We start from the raw sequence: 23,109 nt of genomic DNA, 5'->3' as shown, positions 1-23,109 counted from the left end.
AAGTCCCATAAGATTTCACACATATTTTTTTGAACAGCGTCATGGCTACTGTGCCTCGTGAGCTGTTCACTGCATAGCTTGGGTGCTGTTGTAAACCGCAAGGCACTTTCCGAAATCTTGCGACGAGATGCTGTCAGTACTAATACACAGGAAATCCAAATGGAACAAGAGACTCGTGCCTGCAAGTTCAAGTAAATCTGCTCAGCGCTTTCTTCCGAGAGTTTCCTTTTCTAAAGTGTTAAGTTGAAGGAAATGTTGTCGCTGGTTTCCAATGCTTGCAATTCTGTAAAATACTATTTTGGAGTAAAACAGTGGAAGACTGAAACCTTCTAAGGAAATCAAAAACCTTAATTTTTACTTCGGTGTGAGGGGTTCTAAATTCCGAAGCAAATTTTTATCTCGTTTCCATATTGTTATTATTATTATTATTATTATTATTGTGGAAAATGTCGTTCTGTAGAAAGTCACAACAAGCTTAAAAACTATTTTTCTCCAGAAAAGGGAGGCTGATAAGGAAATGGTTATAGTTCCCACTTGAATACTATTTACGTCAGCACTGTTGATGTGAAGATATTATGTCCAGAACAACTACAGAGACACATAGTAAGGTAAAAAAAGACAAAAGTGTGAAAAGAATATCTGATGAAAAAAATGATTTTCATTTCTATTTCAGTACTATTTGTATGTCGGCATAGCCGTTTCGGAGCAATGTTCGGAATACGTTGAGAAACTCAAAACAGACTTTTTCAATAAGAGAGCTCTAGTGGGAAAAAATTGTTTTGGTTACCAATTCTAGACTACTAATAGGTTGACATTGTTGTTGTGAAGTAACATTCAGAATAGAGCAACTCAGATCAAGCATAAAAAATCCGATTCTTCAGGAAGTTGGATTTTTCGGATAATCTGTTTTTGCTTCCCATTTAAAAACTCGTTGTTTCAGGGCATTTTTGTCCTGGAACAACGTTCAGAACAACTAGAGCAAATCAGAGCAAGCACAAAAAATCATATTTTTAAAAAAGTGGAGGATATTGGAAAATTTGTTTTACCTTCCCATCTGAAAACTGTTTATCTCAGGACGGTGTTGTTCTGGAGCAAGGTTCGGAGCAACACAGAACAAGCATAAAAAATCCGATTTTTCAAAAAGTGGAAGATTGTGGAAAATTTGTTTTATCTTTCCATTTGAAAACTGTTTCTGAGGACATTGTTGTTCTGAAGCAATGTTCAGAGAACTAGAGGAACTCAGAGCAAGTATAGAAAATCCGATTTTTCAAAACGTGGGGGCTGGTGGAAAATTTTGTTTTTGTTTATTTCTTTGCTTGTTTTTAAATTTACAGATGTGTCCTTCTTGAGTAAACTTGAGCAGCCTCAGAGCAACCCGGAGCAACCCAGAGCAACAAAATAAATTCGAAAGTTTTCCCAAAGGCCGAAAATTCGCCACTTCGCCACTTGACGCCGGCCAGAGTATCCTGTGCGGACTTTTCTTTTTTCTACTTGGTGTCCCAGGCGTCATCACATTTTCCGCGTGGATACTCTTCTTCCTACAAACAAGCTAATTTCCCGATTCAAGGTCCATAAAATTTCTGTACGATCAGCGTGCCTGAGTGAATTATATGTCAGACCTCCAGAGCGCTAGTTTCATGAGGCCATAGCGATCCTGCATGGCGTTGAGAAATGCTCCCCTAAACTCATCGATTTCGTATTTGCGTGGCAACTGTGAGCTCCTGTCCTATGCAAGAAGCAATAGCGTGGGACGATAAACTGCAGTGTCGAAAGGCCACGATCCTGATGCTGTGAAATTCCACTACGTGCAGGTAGACCTGACTCCTCTTTCACGATATACAATACATTTTTTTTCATTTACAACCAAGAATCAGATGCGATTTCTAAATAATAATTCCTCTGCATAATCTTCCCTATATAGCATGTAGCAGCCATGTACGGACCTGCTAATAATTTAAAAATTCTAGCACACGGTGTACTTCTTGCCAGTTTGATTTCTGTTGCATGCTGCCTTCAGGGTGTATCGATTTTACTACTTGTAGTGTAGATATACTCTGTTTACTACAGTTTAATGTCTCCCAGCACATTTTCTCAAAATCGTCTTCTTTTCCTAACACATTTAACTATCGTCTTGTCGCCATTTCTGGTGTAGATTACCTGTGTTCTGCTTTCCTTTCCATAGATCTAATACGTGTGACCCGGAAACTCCGGAAATACATAAAAAGCCCTTCTCGAAGACATTAAGCAAGGACGAATCATTTTTCACTGATTTCTAACGGTTTTCCGCATCTGTGTTTATCAACAGGAATTGGAAATGAAGTCGTGTGCTTCTTGACAGAGCGTAGCGGAACGATGCGGGAGACCAACACCGCCGTACTAGGCAAGGTCCTAATTTAGGTGGTTTTCCGTTGCGTTCCTCCGACCGTAATGGGGTACGATGATGATGAAGACTACACAACAACATCCAGTCATCTCGGGGCAGGTATAAACCCCTAACGCCGCCGGGAATCGAACGCGGGACCCCCTGCTCGGGAAGCGAGAACGCGGAGCGGCGGACTTATCAACACCCCTCTAAGTAAATTCCAGTTTTATCCCAGCGCATACGAACGACAACAACACAGCACGAGTGAGCGAGAAAACGTTGTACAATGAGATCTGAAAGAAGGAGTTTTCGCGTACCTCGTAAATTTGTAAATATACTCTTTTCTCTATTTATTTTGGTTTTTGTTACTACTCGCGTAATAACGCATATACGAAAAGAGCCGCGAAATACCTTTTAGTAATGCTGTGCCAAAAATTTCTTTATAATCATTAATTTTCAACAGATCAGAATATATTGGGTTCTTATTGTTCTGTATCTGGCTTTCTATTAAAGGAACATTTTTGGTTACTGTAACTCACTATAAAAATCAACATATCTTCCCTACTTTATAGTTATTGAAAATGAAAATTACTTTGTTATGAAATACTGATGTTACAGTTCGCAAAGATTGTTCAACATTTTGCAGTGGATTTTTGTTAAGCGTAAAACACCAATAATTACCACGACTAGCACAAGAACATGAGACTATTGTCGGAGAAAAATACGTTTTCACTATAAGGTTTGCCAGACCAGAACTAAGCACAGCAAAATTCCTATTATGTTACGGAGGTAAATTATCTCTTTTGTACTGTTAGCAATATATTATCAGCAGCCCGCGTCAAGCTGCAAAACACATCATAAAATCTGCTGCTCTGCTCTGCAATTCCTGAAGCTGAAAGAGATAATTTTATTTCACTATTACCTTCCCGCTTCTTTGCGGTATGATCAATTTCTTTTAATGCAGTTTGAATGCGCCGTGGCAGCGGCTTGTTCGTTCGTAGCGCAGCTCTGCACCACGGATAATATTTAAATAACTGAAAAATGTCTCAACAGGATGGGATAATAGGCAAGCAAGCTATAACAATTAATAATGCAAATTTCATTTAAATAACTCTATTTAAACATTCGAATATGTTAACTTATCTACAATACACACCTTTTTTAAAAATGAGTACGTAATGGCGTACATCGATTCACCATGACAAAAGAAGACTACGTTAGCGTGTACAACTGCGACACAGGCTATCTTACTCCCGTAACTTCAAGAAGAAGACAGAGAAATTAATGCTCATTCTGTATTATTTATACTATTGACATTTTTCATCTTTGTATGATATTTATCGTCTGTGCGGTTCTAGTACTCGCCGACACAGATATTATCTAAAATAAATAATAATAAATAAAAAATACATAATTCCATACAATAACAGAATACGATGCGCAATATTTTCTCTTTACTACAAAATATGTCTTTTTCTAAGGGACGTTACAATGCCCCCTGGCAGCAATTGACTAACGTTAAGAATGTTCGGCAATATGCTGCCACTAACGTCCGTTTTGTCATTGTCTATCACCTTGTTTGGAATATTCACTGTTCATTTCTTTCATCTTTTACATTATAGTTTTAATTACACTTTTTATAGTTTTTCACACTTTGCGAGGTGACCGTAAACCTAGTCCCAGGGTCATTACAGTTTTCTGGCTCCCCCATTTGGGCTACGTGCGATCAGAAAACCTGGGAAAACTGCGCCGGAGCCATGGTCATCTCGCCTGGTTTGTCTTAACACACGGTTTTGTTCATTAAAGAAGGGTGGACTTTATCCAATGTTCACAGATAACACTGATTATTTATGTCAAAATGTTAAACCTTTTAGTCTCTCTATTAAAAATATACCTTCTACACTTTTTCACATTTGTGTTCTGTGTCACAATTAAGGTCAATCATTAAACAGTTTGATAGCAATGTAATGGATTGTCTCTACACTTACTCACGACAAATGTTCTACCATTGTATGGCGTTCGTGTCAGTTTGTTTCACTAATATGACAAAAACATATGACATATATCATCGAACAGGTAAATGTTTTGAGTTTATATACAGGAAACTAAAGGAAGAAAAAATGTTTGTCACGTAATTTCGTGTCCAATAAATCATTTTCATATTAGTACATGAACAACGTAGTTGTTAATGTTCGGTTGAACGTCAACAATGTCGTACGGAGCGGGCGGCGCGAGGCAATTGTTGCGTAGCGTCGTCTGGAGCGCGACGTGCCAACGACCGCTGAGGTCGACGACCTGCTAGCAGCAACAGCGACGGCGTGCTGCGGTGGCGCCCGAGCAGTCGCGAACCGCGCCGAACCATTCACCAATGTCGGCGTGTTGCTGTGGTTTCCCGCGACCGGCTGGCTGGCGGCACGGCACCCGTCTCTGCTTCTCCGCATGGCTCCCCGTCGTAACGCATGAAACAAATATTCCACAACGGTGTACTGTCTTTAAGGATACAACTTATTAGCTGTGGAAGAAAATGCACTTTGGTTAAAAGCGTTTATTGTTCATTACGCCGTCGCTTCGCTGGTATGCACAGGATGTTTTGGCGTGATAACAGGTTTCTTGTGGTATTGTGACACTGGTTGTGGAAGAAAATGCACTTTGGTTAAAAGCGTTTATTGTTCATTACGCCGTCGCTTCGCTGGTATGCACAGGATGTTTTGGCGTGATAACAGGTTTCTTGTGGTATTGTGACACTGGTATTCAGGGTTCGTCACACGCACATTGTACTATACACTTTCACTTGTTCTCACGGTTGATACACTGCCAGAGCGTCTTTCAACACGCGAAAAAGTTTCGGTACACACATACTAAATGTCTCCGTAGAGCGATGTTTGTTTGAATCGACTCCGGACGGATCACTAACTACCGTTTTTACTCACAGTGTACTGTTCGTTTAGCACTGCACTATGACAGTTAGTCACTCAACCCTTAACTTATACCGACGTATATATTGGTGCAGACACAACAGTCATTTTCTGTCCCTACTACACACAATATTCCGTCCCTTCCTAGATTGTTTATGCACACAGTTTATTTTTAATGCATAACAACTGTTCTTAGCATAATCACTCTCATCTACATTGAGTCCATTGTGTTACCTTCTCAGCGGTGGTCTCGCGGTTCTAGGCGCGCAGTCCGGAGCCGTGCGACTGCTACGGTCGCAGGTTCGAATCCTGCCTCGGGCATGGCTGTGTGTGATGTCCTTAGGTTAGTTAGGTTTAAGTAGTTCTAAGTTCTAGGGGACTGATGACCACAGCAGTTGAGTCCCATAGTGCTCAGAGCCATTTGAACCATTTGTTACCTTCTCATTACACACTTTTAATACTATTACTAGGCATATATTGCTTTTTTGTAATTATTTAAAGGTGTGTGATTTTTTTTACATAGCTCTCTTTCCTCTTTTAGTGTAGCTTGCCAGGTTATTACCCATCTAGTAAACAGATTTTACCATGTGCATGACAGCTTGACTTGGGCATATTGTTCAATAAATACTTCATTTAGTACTAGTATTATTTTTGACGTTCTGTCCTACAGGACTACAGTGTAGTTTCCGCGTAACTTGATTCGCGTACCGCGTAATTAATATTCAAGAACGTGTAACAAGTACACAGGCTTCAATTGAAGCATTAATACATACAAAGCATAGGTTACACGGAACGGTTTTGTTTTTTATTGGATTCTGCTCCAGTGTCGTTCCCAGATCACTATTGGCAGTAAACATTACATCACATAATTATTTCGTACTACAAAGTCAATTTTTTGGCTAGTATAGACTCTCTCTCAGGGTTCCTTAACTCTAACACAATTACATCGGCTACATATTTATATGAGATTTCATCATTAGTTGTACTTACTTACTACAAAATGATTCAAGAAATTCATCATTATTTTATCAACAAAAGATTATTCACTGCTTGAAGAGCATATAGTACTTTAATGACACTAACTGTCCGTAAACAAAGTCTTCCATTTGCATATTATTGCTCAGTTTACTGATTCTACTTCCTCAAAATTGTAACTATACACAAATTATTTCTTAAAACTAACATACTTATACTCTAAAACACAATTAAAATCTTCTTACTACTACTATTTACATCAGACATGTCACTGAATAAATAACTTTACATCTTTACGTGGATAAAGTCCTTTTATTTTCCCCGTCTGGGGATGTGCTAACAAATAGCTACATTCGTGTGGCACCTTTATTACTTCAAAGGGCCCTGAATATACCATTTGCCACTTACTATTTCGCTTTAGGGTGGCTGAGGATTTGGGGTGGTTACGAATAAGCACCATGTCCCCTACATTGTATTTCTGTTTGTTAGTTACACCTCGATCGTACTTCTTTTTTCTTTTTGCAGCACAGCTGGTTAGGTTGTCCCATATCTTTTTTATCTTTTCCTCTCTGGTTTCTACCCTGGCTGGTAGTCTCGGTAAAGGCGTGAGCCATTCATTCTGTGTCTCATTAACCCCTTTCAATATCTCTACTGGTGGGTATCCTGTACTTGAGTGGGGTGTTAAATTGTGGATTTCTACAAATTTAGGTACCAACTCAGGCCATTTTGTGTGTCGGTTCCCTATGTAAATTCTAAGGAACTTATTCAATTCTCTGAACGTTCTTTCGACTAAACTTGCTTCTGGATGGAACCGGGATACGAGAATATGCTGTATACCTTGTTCCATTAGGTAATTTTTCCAAGTGTGACCCGTGAAATAAGTGGCATTTTCAGTCGTTATGGCTTCAGGTTTCCCCACATGAGGCAAGTATTCTTGATTGATCCGTCTGACTATGGTTTTGGCAGTAGCTGATTTTATACAATAAATTGCCAAGTATTTGGAAAAAATATCGTACATGGCCAGTATGTATTTCATACCTCCTCTGGCCATGGGGTAGGGACCTGCTACATCCACAGATACTAATTGAAGTGGCCGGAGTGGAACTATGGGATGAAGTTCAAATTTGGTGGACCTATTATAGTGTTTTGCTTTCTGGCATATAGTGCAAGTCCTAACTGTTACCTGAATTTGGTGTTTCATTCGGGGAAAGTGGCAGTATCTCGCCATGATTTCTGCACACTTCCCGATTCCTGCATGGCCCCATGCCAAGTGCGTGTGCCATATTATGACTTTGACAGACTGGTTAGGTATGCATACTGCCCAGCCGTCTTCTTTCGTGTTAAGTTTATAATACAAAATATTGTCCACAATTTTAAAACCTTGCTCATCTCTATTGTTGACACCATTTTCAATACTGTTAATGATTTTTGCCCACATCGGATCTGACCTCTGTAGTTCAGAAATATTTTGACATATACACTCCTGGAAATGGAAAAAAGAACACATTGACACCGGTGTGTCAGACCCACCATACTTGCTCCGGACACTGCGAGAGGGCTGTACAAGCAATGATCACACGCACGGCACAGCGGACACACCAGGAACCGCGGTGTTGGCCGTCGAATGGCGCTAGCTGCGCAGCATTTGTGCACCGCCGCCGTCAGTGTCAGCCAGTTTTCCGTGGCATACGGAGCTCCATCGCAGTCTTTAACACTGGTAGCATGCCGCGACAGCGTGGACGTGAACCGTATGTGCAGTTGACGGACTTTGAGCGAGGGCGTATAGTGGGCATGCGGGAGGCCGGGTGGACGTACCGCCGAATTGCTCAACACGTGGGGCGTGAGGTCTCCACAGTACATCGATGTTGTCGCCAGTGGTCGGCGGAAGATGCACGTGCCCGTCGACCTGGGACCGGACCGCAGCGACGCACGGATGCACGCCAAGACCGTAGGATCCTACGCAGTGCTGTACGGGACCGCACCGCCACTTCCCAGCAATTTAGGGACACTGTTGCTCCTGGGGTATCGGCGAGGACCATTCGCAACCGTCTCCATGAAGCTGGGCTACGGTCCCGCACACCGTTAGGCCGTCTTCCGCTCACGCCCCAACATCGTGCAGCCCGCCTCCAGTGGTGTCGCGACAGGTGTGAATGGAGGGACGAATGGAGACGTGTCGTCTTCAGCGATGAGAGTCGCTTCTGCCTTGGTGCCAAGGATGGCCGTATGCGTGTTCGGCGCCGTGCAGGTGAGCGCCACAATCAGGACTGCATACGACCGAGGCACACAGGGCCAACACCCGGCATCATGGTGTGGGGAGCGATCTCCTACACTGGCCGTACACCACTGGTGATCGTCGAGGGGACACTGAATAGTGCACGGTACATCCAAACCGTCATCGAACCCATCGTTCTACCATTACTAGACCGGCAAGGGAACTTGCTGTTCCAACAGGACAATGCACGTCCGCATGTATCTCGTGCCACCCAACGTGCTCTAGAAGGTGTAAGTCAACTACCCTGGCCAGCACGATCTCCGGATCTGTCCCCCATTGAGCATGTTTGGGACTGGATGAAGCGTCGTCTCACGCGGTCTGCACGTCCAGCACGAACGCTGGTCCAACTGGGGCGCCAGGTGGAAATGGCATGGCAAGCCGTTCCACAGGACTACATCCAGCATCTCTACGATCGTCTCCATGGGAGAATAGCAGCCTGCATTGCTGCGAAAGGTGGATATACACTGTACTAGTGCCGACATTGTGCATGCTCTGTTGCCTGTGTCTATGTGCCTGTGGTTCTGTCAGTGTGATCATGTGATGTATCTGATCCCAGGAATGTGTCAATAAAGTTTCCCCTTCCTGGGACAATGAATTCACGGTGTTCTTATTTCAATTTCCAGGAGTGTATATAGAAAATCCTTCCTGTAAGCATTGTCTCGTACTAAAAGCACTTTATATTCGGCGGATTGTTCTAGCATCTCGGCTAACTCCGGTAATCCTACCGGCAGTCGCGACAAAGCATCCGCTACTATGTTATCTTGTCCTTTTATATACATAATCTTTATTCGGTATTCTTGTAATGTAAGCATCCATCTCCTTAGTCGGGTATGGAATAGTTTGCATGACATCAAAAAACTTAACGCCTGGTGGTCACTATACACTTTAATCTCCTTCCCATATAGGTAGTAATTAAACTTTTTTACAGCCCAGACTACGGCGAGCGCTTCCAGTTCCGTTGCCGAGTAGGCTCTCTCGCAGCTAGTTAAAGTCCTACTGGCAAAGCCGATAATCTTTATTGTTGCCGGGTCGTTGCCTTCCTCCCACTGGAACAGGCACGCTCCCAAGCCATAGGAACACGAATCCGTCGCAAGACAAAAATCTTTTGACAGATCTGGGTGCTGCAAAATATTTGCATTCAGTAGGGCGGTTTTAATCGCTTCGAAAGCTTGTTGACATTTGTCAGTCCAAACCCACTGCACATTTTTTCGTAGTAGATTTAGTAATGACGCGTCATTTAACAACTGATTAGGTACGAACCTTCTGAAAAAAGACGTAAGTCCAATGAACGCTTTCAATTGTCTCTTAGTGCGGGGGCTTGTAAATTCTCGGATCGCCTCTAGTTTTTTGTTGTCTGGGATGATGCCAAGTGGTGTGATAAGATGGCCTAAAAGTTTAATTTTATTTCGTCCGAATTTTGACTTTTCTAAATTTGCTGTCACACCTGCTTGCTTAAATCTCTCTAGTACTCTATGCAGCAATTCCATATGTTCGTCCCAAGTAGCAGTAGCGATTACAAGGTCATCAACATATACTGTGATCTTTTCTAACAAGTCTGGACCCAGTACCGTGTCTAGAGCAGTAATAAATACTCCAGCACTTACATTCAATCCGAAGGGAAGTACCTTGAATTGGTAACTTCGCCCTCCGAATATAAAGGCTGTGTACTTCCTTGATTCTGGTGTAAGTGGGATGTGCCAGTACGAACTTTTAAGATCAACTGAGGTTAAGTACTGCACTCCGTGGAATTTTTGTATCTGCTCATCTAAATTTTCTGGGCGAGTTCTGACGGGTATAATGATTTTATTGATATCCCGTGCATCTAACACTAGCCGGATTTTTCCGTTGGCTTTCGCCACCGCTACAAGAGGACTACTATATGGAGAGAGAGAGGGTTCAATGATATCTCATTCTAACATCTTCCTAATCTCTTTAGCCACTACTTCCCTCCTCGACCAAGGGATGGAGTAAGATGCGCGACAGTATGTTTTGTGAGGCATCACCTCTATGTGATAGTGGTACCCTTTGACTATTCCTGGTCGGTCGGTAAATACCATGGTATATTCCGATAGCAGCTGCGTCAACTGTTGCTTTTGTATGTTACTTAAACTTTCAGATTCCTGTACTTCGGTTCGAAATTCATCAACATTTGGTTCAAAATTTCTATCTCCTACATTCGGATAATAGAGATCCGTCACAGGTGAATAATCATTAAGGTGTAGTACCCAGGGTTCCTACCTTTGATATTAATTCGATTGCAACATGGCACAAGTACCTCCTTCGATTTCATCATAGATAACTCAATCCTCCTACCTTTATTAACTATACTTAGTTTTCCCGAGGAGAGGTCGATCACTGCGTCCCTCTCACGGAGAAAATCTACTCCCAGAATGCAGGCCACCTTTAACCCTTTAACAATGAGGAACGAGCTCACTATGGCTTCGCCCTCCTTACAAATCTCCACCTGCACCTGGTACTTAACTAACTGGCTCTGTGCACTTATAACTCCAGACACCTTGCAATTATTAACCGAGAAAGTCGGTATACTACGTCCCTTCCCTAGCGCTTTAAACAACTCTGTACTCATTACACTCACTGAGGCACCTGTGTCAATGATTATATTCACTGCAACGTCATTGATTTTCGCTTCTATTATGGCTTGCACATTTTCATTGCTATCTTTCTTACATTCATGCGGTTCGGTCAGTAGATCTTTATCCATACTGATACCGTCGTTGTATCGCAGCATATGTACTCCAGGGATATTCTTGTCATTCGTGTTGCTCTCACTCCACCTCTCGGCCAGCGATGGAGAGCATATCGAGGCCGATTCTAGTTTGTTGGATGGCTTGCTTGCGAGGTACTTGGACGGCTATTGTCCGCGACCTCTACTATGTTTACGCTTTGGTTTGTGTGCCGCCACGACTGCGCAATGAGCGCGTTCTGCGGTGGTGGTCTGTTGTTATCGTACCGGTCATTACCCTGCCGCTCTGGGCTTGGTCGCTGATTCTGATTCCAATTACAATTACCGTCATTGTAATTGCTATGCCACTGACCTCGCGCATTTTTCCAGCGGTTGGTCCCTGGCAATCCGGAATCGTACCGGTCGTCAAATCGACGCTTTTTATTATGGGACGGCTGCCCATACCCGTTCAGACTTCTACCATTATTACAATTTTGCGAATGCTCTTTCCATGGTTGTGGTTTTGTGCACTATTATTTCTGTCATGTTTACATCCTGATCCATTATTCCGCGAGTGATCACACGCTGCTTTTGCGTCTTCCTGTATTAAGTCTATTGAATCTAAAACAGACAGGAAATGTTCCATGTCGCTTTCTGGTACGTGTATTAATTTCTCTTTGATATGAATGGGTAAATGTGATTTTAGGAGTCTTATTATGTCTCTTGGTGAGATAGGCTCGTCCCAGTAACGCGTTTTGTTTATGTACTTCTCAAAATACCGTCTCAGATTCCCAAGACGGGATGAGTACGGTTCGGGATTGTATACTTCTTTTCTTAGCCGCTCTTGTATACAAGGCGACCAGTATTTCGACAAAAACGCCCTTTCGAACTGTTCGTATGTCATGCAGCTGTCTGCTACTTCCGTAGCCCACAACGCTGCATCACCCTGAATGTATGACATTACGTATTGAATCTTCTGTGCTTCGTTCCACACACTAGGCAAGATATTTTTGAAGCTTTTTATGAATACTACTGGGTGTACTGACTTCCGTTCAGTAGTAAACGTTTGAAACTGCCTATTTTTGATTAAACTTTCTTCAACTAATATTTTTGGGCTATACTGGTTTGTTCCTGGGACACAGGCTGTGTGCTCCGAACAGAAGCTACAGCTCTTCGCATTATCGCCTAAAGATTCACCATTGTTGCGTCGCGTATAAGTTTGTGCGTTGCCAAAAACATTGGCTGTTGGCGACATAGTTTCGTGTTCAAGATGTTTGCTACTTTGTGCTAAACCCTTTTCCAAGTCGGATATCCGTTTGTTAATATTCACTTGCCACTGCGGAATATCCTCACTGAGTATTTGTTTGATGGTTTGCACATCGTTCTGTACCTGACTATTTACTGCGGTACTGAACGATTCGGAATCTCTATCTGCTATGGCTGCTTGTACCTTAGAATTAATATTTTTGTCAATCTCACTCTCCTTCGCTTCTAGCCATGAGTTGAATTCAGTTTCAATTTTAGTTGCTTGTTCGTTCCACTTCTGCTCTACAAGCTGTGTGGAATCTACCTCTAGCTTTTCTAACCGGTTGGCTAAGATACCTATCTCGTCTACCATGTTAGTGTTTGCTACTTGCAGGTTGTTGACCTGTTCAGTCAACTCCTGCACGGCCTTAGGTATCGACTCATAATTCTGTTTCATACAGGCAATGTCTTTTTTCATATTTTCTAACGACTGCACAAGTTGCTGGTCCCGCTCAGCTTGCTGGCGATCTCGCTCGGCTTGCTGTGCGAGAAAGATTTCAATTTTTTCGTCTTTTTCAGCTTGTTGTTGCGCAAATTTTGCCTGGTAATCCAGCACGCGCTCTAATATCGCCTGAAGTGAATACCCACCAGGCAGATTACCACTCTCTGGTTCTTGCTTTTCTGGAGGTGGTGTAATTTCTTTATCTATCTCTCCTTGAGCACTGGTGGACGGTGGCATCACTTCCTGAGCCCCTGCCCCCACATTTTCGCATGGTATATCCTCAAAGATAGTACTTGCACTGCTTAATGCACCCGTTTCTACATTTCCTGCACTAACTAATGGCTGTTCCTCAGTATCCATATTGCTCGGACGTTGACTACGCAATATAACCATATTCATAAATTACCTACTCGAACACAAGACCTGACAGTTTTTTCACTTGCACACAAAATATGTTAATTCATCTACAATGCACTGCACACTAAAAATTGCTATCTACAATCAACTTTGTCCTGTCATAAACACTAACATCAAACTACACACCACTAGCGATATGAGATCACTTCACTGGAGTTAAGCTTCTACAAACAGGACAACTACACTGTAGTCTTACCTTTTATTTATCTGATCTCCGGGTTCGGCTGCCCCCGGATTATGTAGTCGTTACAGTTTCTCAGTACTATCAGGATCGTTTCCTCTAACTTGCTTGCAGTGGTGCGGTTTTTCATGAAAATTTTTTTTACATTCATTAATACATAGCATTAATCATGATACACATACATACATTTATCACTATGTATATATATATATATATATATATATATATATATATATATATATATATAACAATAAACACTGAAAGAAAGTACATAAAATATTTTTATTTTCGTGGCCACTGCAAATTCGGGCCCCACGTTGGGCGCCAATTTCGCGTACCTCGTAAATTTGTAAATATACTCTTTTCTCTATTTATTTTGGTTTTTGTTACCGCTCGCGTAATAACGCATATACGAAAAGAGCCGCGAAATACCTTTTAGTAATGCTGTGCCAAAAATTTCTTTATAATCATTAATTTTCAACAAATCAGAATATATTGGGTTCTTATTGTTCTGTATCTGGCTTTCTATTAAAGGAACATTTTTGGTTACTGTAACTCACTATAAAAATCAACATATCTTCCCTACTTTATAGTTATTGAAAATGAAAATTACTTTGTTATGAAATACTGATGTTACAGTTCGCAAAGATTGTTCAACATTTTGCAGTGGATTTTTGTTAAGCGTAAAACACCAATAATTACCACGACTAGCACAAGAACATGAGACTATTGTCGGAGAAAAATACGTTTTCACTATAAGGTTTGCCAGACCAGAACTAAGCACAGCAAAATTCCTATTATGTTACGGAGGTAAATTATCTCTTTTGTACTGTTAGCAATATATTATCAGCAGCCCGCGTCAAGCTGCAAAACACATCATAAAATCTGCTGCTCTGCTCTGCAAGTCCGGAAGCTGAAAGAGATAATTTTATTTCACTATTACCTTCCCGCTTCTTTGCGGTATGATCAATTTCTTTTAATGCAGTTTGAATGCGCCGCGGCAGCGGCTTGTTCGTTCGTAGCGCAGCTCTGCACCACGGATAATATTTAAATAACTGAAAAATGTCTCAACAGGATGGGATAATAGGCAAGCAAGCTATAACAATTAATAATGCAAGTTTCATTTAAATAACTCTATTTAAACATTCGAATATGTTAACTTATCTACAATACACACCTTTTTTAAAAATGAGTACGTAATGGCGTACATCGATTCACCATGACAAAAGAAGACTACGTTAGCGTGTACAACTGCGACACAGGCTATCTTACTCCCGTAACTTCAAGAAGAAGACAGAGAAATTAATGCTCATTCTGTATTATTTATACTATTGACATTTTTCATCTTTGTATGATATTTATCGTCTGTGCGGTTCTAGTACTCGCCGACACAGATATTATCTAAAATAAATAATAATAAATAAAAAATACATAATTCCATACAATAACAGAATACGATGCGCAATATTTTCTCTTTACTACAAAATATGTCTTTTTCTAAGGGACGTTACAGAGTACATGATTTAAACAGCCAGCACGTTGACTGGTAAAAGCAGTGAAGACTTAACGCCTTTGCATACCTCACGACGGCACTCGCGCTAGAATACCAACGAGCTAACTGATATGTAAGTGTGACTTATTTACAGAGGCCTCACAGAATGTGGAATGGAGGCACTGCGCCCTATCCAATCGCTGAACTTGCTGAACTGGCGGTTGATTACATTTTTACAACACAGTTGAATTTTCGATGAGCATAAAATACAATATCATTCACGAAATGTACACCACCAAGTGACTATGCTACATCGAATGCTAGACTGTATACTGGTTGAAGCCTATCAATCTTGTAGCAAATGTTGTTATAGCAATGGCTCTGTTATAGGAAACTCTTGTAGTGGTGATATGACGTTTACGATGAAATTCTTAGACGACGTGATAACGTCTTTCAGTAAATTAGGCATTTGTTGTAGTGTGGACAGGTATCAGTACGGCAGACACACTGCCCTGTTTGCACTGCACCATGTCCCTTATAGTAATGTGTTACCTGAAAAAAAAAAAGCTTGATTGAAGACAAGTTCACTGTACTACAAGACATATGACGCTTGACAACCGAAGGAAATTGTATAGGGTGGAATTTTTTAGACTCAAAAATATAACTAGACATCGACGATGCAATTGAAGGAAGTAAGTAATCTAACGGAGAGATTCAGTTTCCATCATTGGAAGAACAACATATATTACATCTGAACAGTAGAACAAAAATGTACGAAAACTCCCCTGCTTGACAGCTTTCTGAGGGCCTTCTAGAAGACATTCCTACCTGCTGCACTACGCCAAATTAATTCCTTCTGTTTCTAGTCTGGCAAGTTGTCACCAGAGTGGCTGATAAGGAATTCCAGGTTTCCCCTGGACACAACACGTCTTTGAACTCAGATGCTCGATGAACATCGGTTGGATTCAGATTGGGCCCCTGAACAGGCGAGTCCATTTTAGGATTGTTACTGTCCGCAAACCGCTGCTGCACACAGTGCTGTAAAACGTGTTCTCATCATTCCAACTTCAGCGTTTTCTTAAGCGCAGTAAGGGGACCTCGCCGGAACCATGAGAACCCTCCCCCCCCCCCCCACCACCACCACCACCACAACGCCACCTCCTCTGTGCTGCACTGGTGGCACATGATGGCAGGTAATGTTCTCCAGGCATTCTGCAAACCCAGACGCTTCCACCGGATTGCCACAGGGTATGGCCTGATCTATCAGTCCAAATCACTCGTTTCCAGTCTTCCCCTGTCCAATGGTGTTGCTCTTTTCACCATCTCAACTGTCGCTTGGAACTGGCTACAGAAATGTGTGGCTTACGAGGAGCTGCTTCACCGTCGTACCCCGTTCTTTTTAACTCACTACGCACAGTCATTGTGTCAGCTGGACTGCTGGTACCACTGCCGAGTGATTCCGTCCGCTGATTTCATGGGATTCAAGCACCCTCCAAAATGTCCGACGGACCCTGTCCGTCAGCAAATGAGGTCTGTCTGTTCTCGGTTTAAGTGTTGTTATTTCTTCGCATTTCCACTTCACAGTCGCAACACCAACATTCGACCAGGTCAGTTTTGAAATCATTGAAATGTTCCTGATGGATCAGTTGTTCAGGTCCCAATGAATAGTTCAGGTCCAAAGTCACTGAGAAAGTTATCTAAATAAATAAAAATATGACCTGAAAGTTCTCTAAATTAATAAAAATATGACCTGAAGTACTCTTTCTGATCGTAAGCCTGAGCGGAGATAATGTATCAACTATCGTATTGTGACTTGTACTGTCGTAATATGAAAGACGAGCTGCACTGTAAAAGTAGTTAATTCTCATAATCAAAAGGGAAGTGTTTCATATTGTGGAAGTTAACAATTTGATTGTAAGAATTTTGAACGGTATAAACTGCTTGAATAATATGAACATGAGACCTAGAGTACCAGGCTTTGCAAAATTTGATTACAAAAACTGTCTCTGACTAACATACGTTGGCCCTGATTGAATAAATAAAACAATCAAAATATTTTCTCCGTACCTCTATTCTGCGCAAATCTGGATAACGCGTTGCAGTGCTGCTCTGTCTTGCGCGCCGCTATGCTAAAGCTGCAAATTACTGTATCTACACAGAGACACTCGAACTGTGCCATCAGTTCTCTGTTAGTTGCAAATCGAACATATTTGGTTGGATCATCCATTAAGAAGAATTGTAAGTGTAAGGATGAGAGCAAGTGCTCAAGGCAGATTTTAAATTTAATGAACTTCTCAACATCCAAACAATACACTTTCCTATCTCTCAAATCTAACAACTTTCAGTACAGTAACCAAGTTCGTTCGTTGGCGCAGCAATAGTGAAAAAAAATTAACATCATTATTGTATTTACCTGACATTCCATTAGATTTATACCTTCACAAATCAGTTTAATAATCACGTCGATTGAACAATATCATAAACTAGGAATTAAATTTGAATCATAATATTGCCATAGCTTCCTAAGTAACACTGCTTAACATTATCAGCCTAACTCTAACACAATTGAACTTCGACTCTGTCTCTACCAGAGCTAAACATTGTCTGCTCCACTGCGCACTCGCGCAACTCAAAGATAATTAACTTCTGCGATAAAGTTTACAACATCGCTGCTCGCGCACAGTCGATTCAGATACCAAACATTTTATGTACCAAACATCATACATGACACCTATCAACTGAGCTCTGACCGTGCCATCCTGCTGTTATTGATTATCTACTGAAATGAAATGCTAGGGCCTCCAGTCGGGTAGACCGGTCATCAGATGCAACTCTTTTTGGGTTGACGCCACTTCGGCGGCTGACAACAAAATAGCCGTTCCCACCTGCATGCCCACCTCTTTCTATACTGACGGATCCGCCTCTCATAACATCTGGTGGTCAATTTCGCATTACACTCGAGTGATCGGATACTTTTGACCGTATTGTGTACGTCCAGAGCTTCATTAGGATATTGGTTAATTACATTGTGTCATTGAAAGTAAACATGTATAGGACATTATTTTGTTTTTAAGATGAATACGAGTTCGATACTTTTCTTCCATAAAATCTATTCCCAATCCTGTCATGGTTGGTTTTCCTTCATCTGACTCTCAGAAATCGTTATATTACGTGGTTGATAGAATAAGAAAAAAAATGTTCAAATGTGTGTGAAATCTTATGGGACTTAACTGCTAAGGTCATCAGTCCCTAAGCTTACACACTACTTAACCTAAATTATCCTAAGGACAAACACACACACCTATGCCCGAGGGAGGATTCGAACCTCCGCCGGGATCAGCCGCACAGTCCATGACTTCAGCGCCTTAGAACGCTCAGCTAGATAGAACAAGAGGGTAACTGTTATCCAGTCAGGGGCCAGCAGAGCGCATCAGTACACTATGTTTAGGAAAAATGTATAACAACAACCCAAAACGCTGGTGACAGACTAGCAAATTATACCACATGGAAAACAGATTTCAGCCACCAGACACATTTCTGAAATGTTTTGTAGTGTTACAGGTTAATACATAGAACAGTAACTTACTACCAGATAGTCTTCATTCATGACATTTAATTAACAGTTAGTGGCAAAAATATTTACTTCTGTGGAGACACATATTTACTAATGACGCATCAGTCTTGGCTGATATGATGGAGAGTTCCAACAAAGACACGTTGGTTTCTGTCGCAGAGTCAGCGATATGTCTAATGATAAACATGAATAGGTTATGTTAAAAAATGAAATTTCATCTACCACTATTGGCATTCGAATATGTCTTTGCTCTATGTGGCTTCCCACCCTGCTGTGTTCCCACCTTGCTTTCTTCAGAAGTGAAGAGACTGGGAGCCAGTTTATCCTACAGCAGGTAGTATTGCAGACTAATTCGTTTAAAACAAGCCACATAACGTGTCTCATTTTTGTTACTGAGATACAGATGGTTACAGAGATCAGTTTCAATTCTTCTTGCTGGTGCTTCAGCAATTGCAGGACTTCTACACGCACTAGTGTTCCACATTTATAAATATGGTGGACATTACGAATATACGGCCTCTGCCGTAATGATTTACAGTGGATTCGACACCTTCCAGAAGCAGATGAAGGTAATCGTTTCCAATTTTCTCGTTGGCCAATTGCAAATCGCCGAGTAATCATAATAATACCGTTTAGCCCGCATCTCGTGGTCGTGCGGTAGCGTTCTCGCTTCCCACGCCCGGGTTCCCGGGTTCGATTCCCGGCGGGGTCAGGGATTTTCTCTGCCTCGTGATGGCTGGGTGTTGTGTGCTGTCCTTAGGTTAGTTAGGTTTAAGTAGTTCTAAGTTCTAGGGGACTTATGACCACAGCAGTTGAGTCCCATAGTGCTCAGAGCCATTTGAACCATTTTGAATACCGTTTACTGAGGTGGCCACTTTCACTCGTGACAGTATCACTAACATTCATAACTCACTTATGCCGACCGATGAAAACACATGTGCTTTTGTCGACACACACTTTCAAAACACACTATGTACGAGTAAATATGTGGTTTGGTATGATAATCAGCTGATTGGGCCTGTTTTGTTACCTCATGGTCTTTCAGGTCTTTATATTCTAATGACCAAGTGATAAATCTAAACCTAACATCCCCAGAAGATGCTTCGGCAGTAGTGACGTGATAATTCGTATTATAAAAGGTGCTGTCCTCATAAAAGAATGTTAATTCGACCTCACAAAAGTGAACGTAAGTTGTGAAGAGTGCTCAAAAGTGCACAGAATTCATAAAAATCGGCCGGCCGCTGTGACCGAGTGGCTCTAGGCGCTTCTGTCCATAACCGCGCTGCTGCTACGGTCGCTGGTTCGAATCCTGCCTAGGGGATGGATGTGTGTGATGCCCTTAGGTTAGTTAGGTTTAAGTAGTTCTAAGTCTAGGGGACTGATGATCTCAGATGTTAAGTCCCATAGTGCTGAGACCCATCTGAACCTTGTTTTTTTTTCATCAAAATTGACTTTGAACTTTGCTTAATACATTCTTCGAGTATTTGTATGGTTTACATTTAACAGCTTCATTTGTTTAACCAATAAAAATTAGTCGTATATTATATGAAATGTTTTATTCGAATTAATCTACACTGACACCCTCTGACGCTAGTGTCTAAGGTTGATACGCAATTGGTGTCCAGGGCGTTTCCAGCCACGTCTTCGCGGGGCTCGTTTCGAAGTGGGACTCATCACTGAAGACAATTCATCTTCAGTCAATGAGATTCCAGGCCGAAGACATGCCTGGAGACGCGCTGGACAGAGGACCTCTTTGGTTGTCATCCGCGATACCTTTACAGAACAGCGGTACGTCGACGACTTTCTACGCCTCGCTTTGTGTCCCTTAATGGCAAGCTATCCTGGTCTTACATTTCAGCAAGATAATTCCTGCTTGAACGCAGCGTGTGTTTCTACTACTTGTCTTTATGCTTACTGACCTATACCTTAGCCAGCACGGTCACCGGATCTCTTCCAAGTCGAGAATGTTCTGAGTATTGTCGGCAGGGCCCTCCAACCAGTTCGGGATTTTGACGATCAAACGCACCAGTTAGAATTAAACATGACATGCCTCGGAGGGCATCCAACATTCTTGCATGAGGGCCAGAGACAGACCAATGAGTTACTGACTTGCACCATTTGTGAAGATCTTTCTCTTGAATAAATCATCCAATTTTTCTGAAACTGTAGATGTACGTCATACCTTCGGATCTCCTTACCATTCGATTAATTCCTTCGTGATGTATCGTTACTTTTTGTCTCAGAGTGTTTTCTTCCTGGAGTGTACTATATATTTATGTATTAATTACACCCTAAGGCAGATAAAAGGTCGGTTGAGGTATTGCAGGAGAATAGACTTCAGAACCACCTGAAAGCTAAATCTTTGCTCTGACACGCATCACGAGCGAATCAAAGGTAGCCAGTGAATCCACTCAGCGGATGGTATCAGACACGCTGGTGAGGAATAAAACTGACAGCGGAGACTACTACCCATATCTTATCATTGTTCGGCCGGCAATAAACGACGCGTGTAACGAAGTGTGTAGGCCCTAAATAATAGCATGCTGATTGCACGAATTTAGATCGAGGAGGCCTTGAGATTCAAGTTTGTTGGAAAATAAAAAACAAAATTGAAGGCCATCGCGATCCATTAGTAGCTGCAAAGGATTGTTGAAGGATAAGTACAGCGTTGCGAAATCGACGTCGTGAGGCGTAACTGCGGGAACGGCTGGAGACCGGCTCTGGGCTCTTGGGAGTCGCTGCCGCTGAGACACACGCGATGGGCCGACGCGTCTGCTACGCACTGCCGCTGCCGCTGCTGCTGCTGCTGTGTGCGGCGCATCAAGCCAGAGGCCGCGATTTGCGTGAGTACTTTGCGTAACTTACTGACAACAACAGCTCTGCCTCCATAGGACCACATTTTCACATTGAATTAGCTGAGATTGTATCCAGGTCTCGATATTAACTACGCCATTTCTCTGGATGTGAAAAGTGTGTTGATGGTCAGCGCTTCATTGCTCATGATTAATTTCCTAAACGATGTTATGTTGTTAGGAGAAGGCTGGTTTTCATTTTGATTAAGTTGTGTAACTGCTGATCGATGTTAGAGTATTTTGAAAGGTTTCGTTTAAACTATGGCGTTAGAATGGTTCCGAAATAGCATCAAAATTCCAGACACTACATACTGGTGTTGGGATCTTCATAACACTAATTGAAACGCCCGCTAAACCCGCAGGGTAGAAAAGATGATAAGTATTATGAAAAGGGTCAAATAAGGTGGCGGTCAGTTTCATTTCGTAATTGTAACTTATGTAATTTAATAATACCTTTAAACCAAAGTGGCACCTTTACAACTACGAGTTTCAAAATCCAATTCTTTCATGGCTGAAGGCCTCCAAACAAGAAATCTTAAAAATCAACAATATAAATTTCAAGTGGCTGAAGACAAGCAGTTAAAATTGCAAAGCTAAGCTGAAAGTCTCAAATCAAAAGTGTATAGAACAAACATAAACAAGATGCAATACCAATGGCTGAAGGCCACAATTAAATTTCAAAATTTTAAAATATATTACCATAATCTTTTAAGGCAGATTGCAGCAATGTTTTCCCTTAAGGGGAAATTTTAAGAATAAGGCTTTAAGCGGCTGAAGGCCCATAGCTGATTTTACAAAAATTCAAAGATAGCTTAAACCTTTAAGTTTTAAATGGCTGGAAGCATACAAAATGAAAAGGCAACGCAACGGCAATAACTAAATTTAAGAATAAGGTTTTAAGCTACTAAAGGCCCACAATTGATTTTCCAAAAATACAAAATACGTTAAACCTTTAAGTGGCTGACAGCACACTAAATGAAAAGATAGCACAACAACAGTAATATTCAGCAAAATATCCCCTTGCCAGAATTCAAACTTATTTATACGGGCTGAAGGCCCTTGATTTACATAAAATACAATAAAAATATGTTTTTCTTTTAAGCATTGGCTACAATAGATTACCAACAGACCATTAAACACCCATGAAAAGGACAGTATAGACAACAGCACTCACACGCCTCCGGTGGGTTGGGGCGGAGGGGGGGTGCCCTCGAAACATTAACGTTCACTTAGGTGAGATAGGTGGTGGACCCAACTACACTTAATCCATAGGTAACCCAACCAAGAGATAGTCACGGACCGACCGACCAAACAAGTTGCTAGCCACCAATCGGTACATGATAACTCACCGAGCGAGGTGGCGCAGTGGTAAGACACTGGACTCGCATTCGGGAGGACGACGGTTCAATCCCGCGTCCGGCCATCCTGATTTAGGTTTTCCGTGATTTCCCTAAATCACTCCAGGCAAATGCCGGGATGGTTCCTCTGAAAGGGCACGGCCGACTTCCTTCCCCATCCTTCCCTAATCCGATGAGACCGATGACCACGCTGTCTGGTCTCCTTCCCCGAAACCAACCAACCAACCATGATAACTCAAAGACCAAACTGTTACGGACGTGATTATCCACAATGAAATATG

General features: G+C 41.8%; 1 protein-coding gene across 1 annotated transcript in view; it reads left to right on the top strand.

Moving 5' to 3' along the window:
* Nucleotides 1–21,335: 21,335 nt before the first annotated feature.
* LOC126234614 (protein takeout-like) overlaps nucleotides 21,336–23,109 on the top strand; it is a 95,054-nt gene continuing 93,280 nt past the window's right edge. The window contains exon 1 of the mRNA XM_049943341.1: nucleotides 21,336–21,461. Coding sequence (XP_049799298.1) covers nucleotides 21,377–21,461 — 85 coding nt within the window. The 5' untranslated portion in view covers nucleotides 21,336–21,376. The remainder of the gene's footprint in view (nucleotides 21,462–23,109) is intronic.

The sequence above is a fragment of the Schistocerca nitens genome, chromosome 2, assembly GCF_023898315.1.
Source record: "Schistocerca nitens isolate TAMUIC-IGC-003100 chromosome 2, iqSchNite1.1, whole genome shotgun sequence".
Classification (NCBI taxonomy): domain Eukaryota; kingdom Metazoa; phylum Arthropoda; class Insecta; order Orthoptera; family Acrididae; genus Schistocerca; species Schistocerca nitens.
The sequence above is the reverse complement of the archived record's forward strand: the minus strand, read 5'-3'. Positions and strand labels throughout refer to the sequence as shown.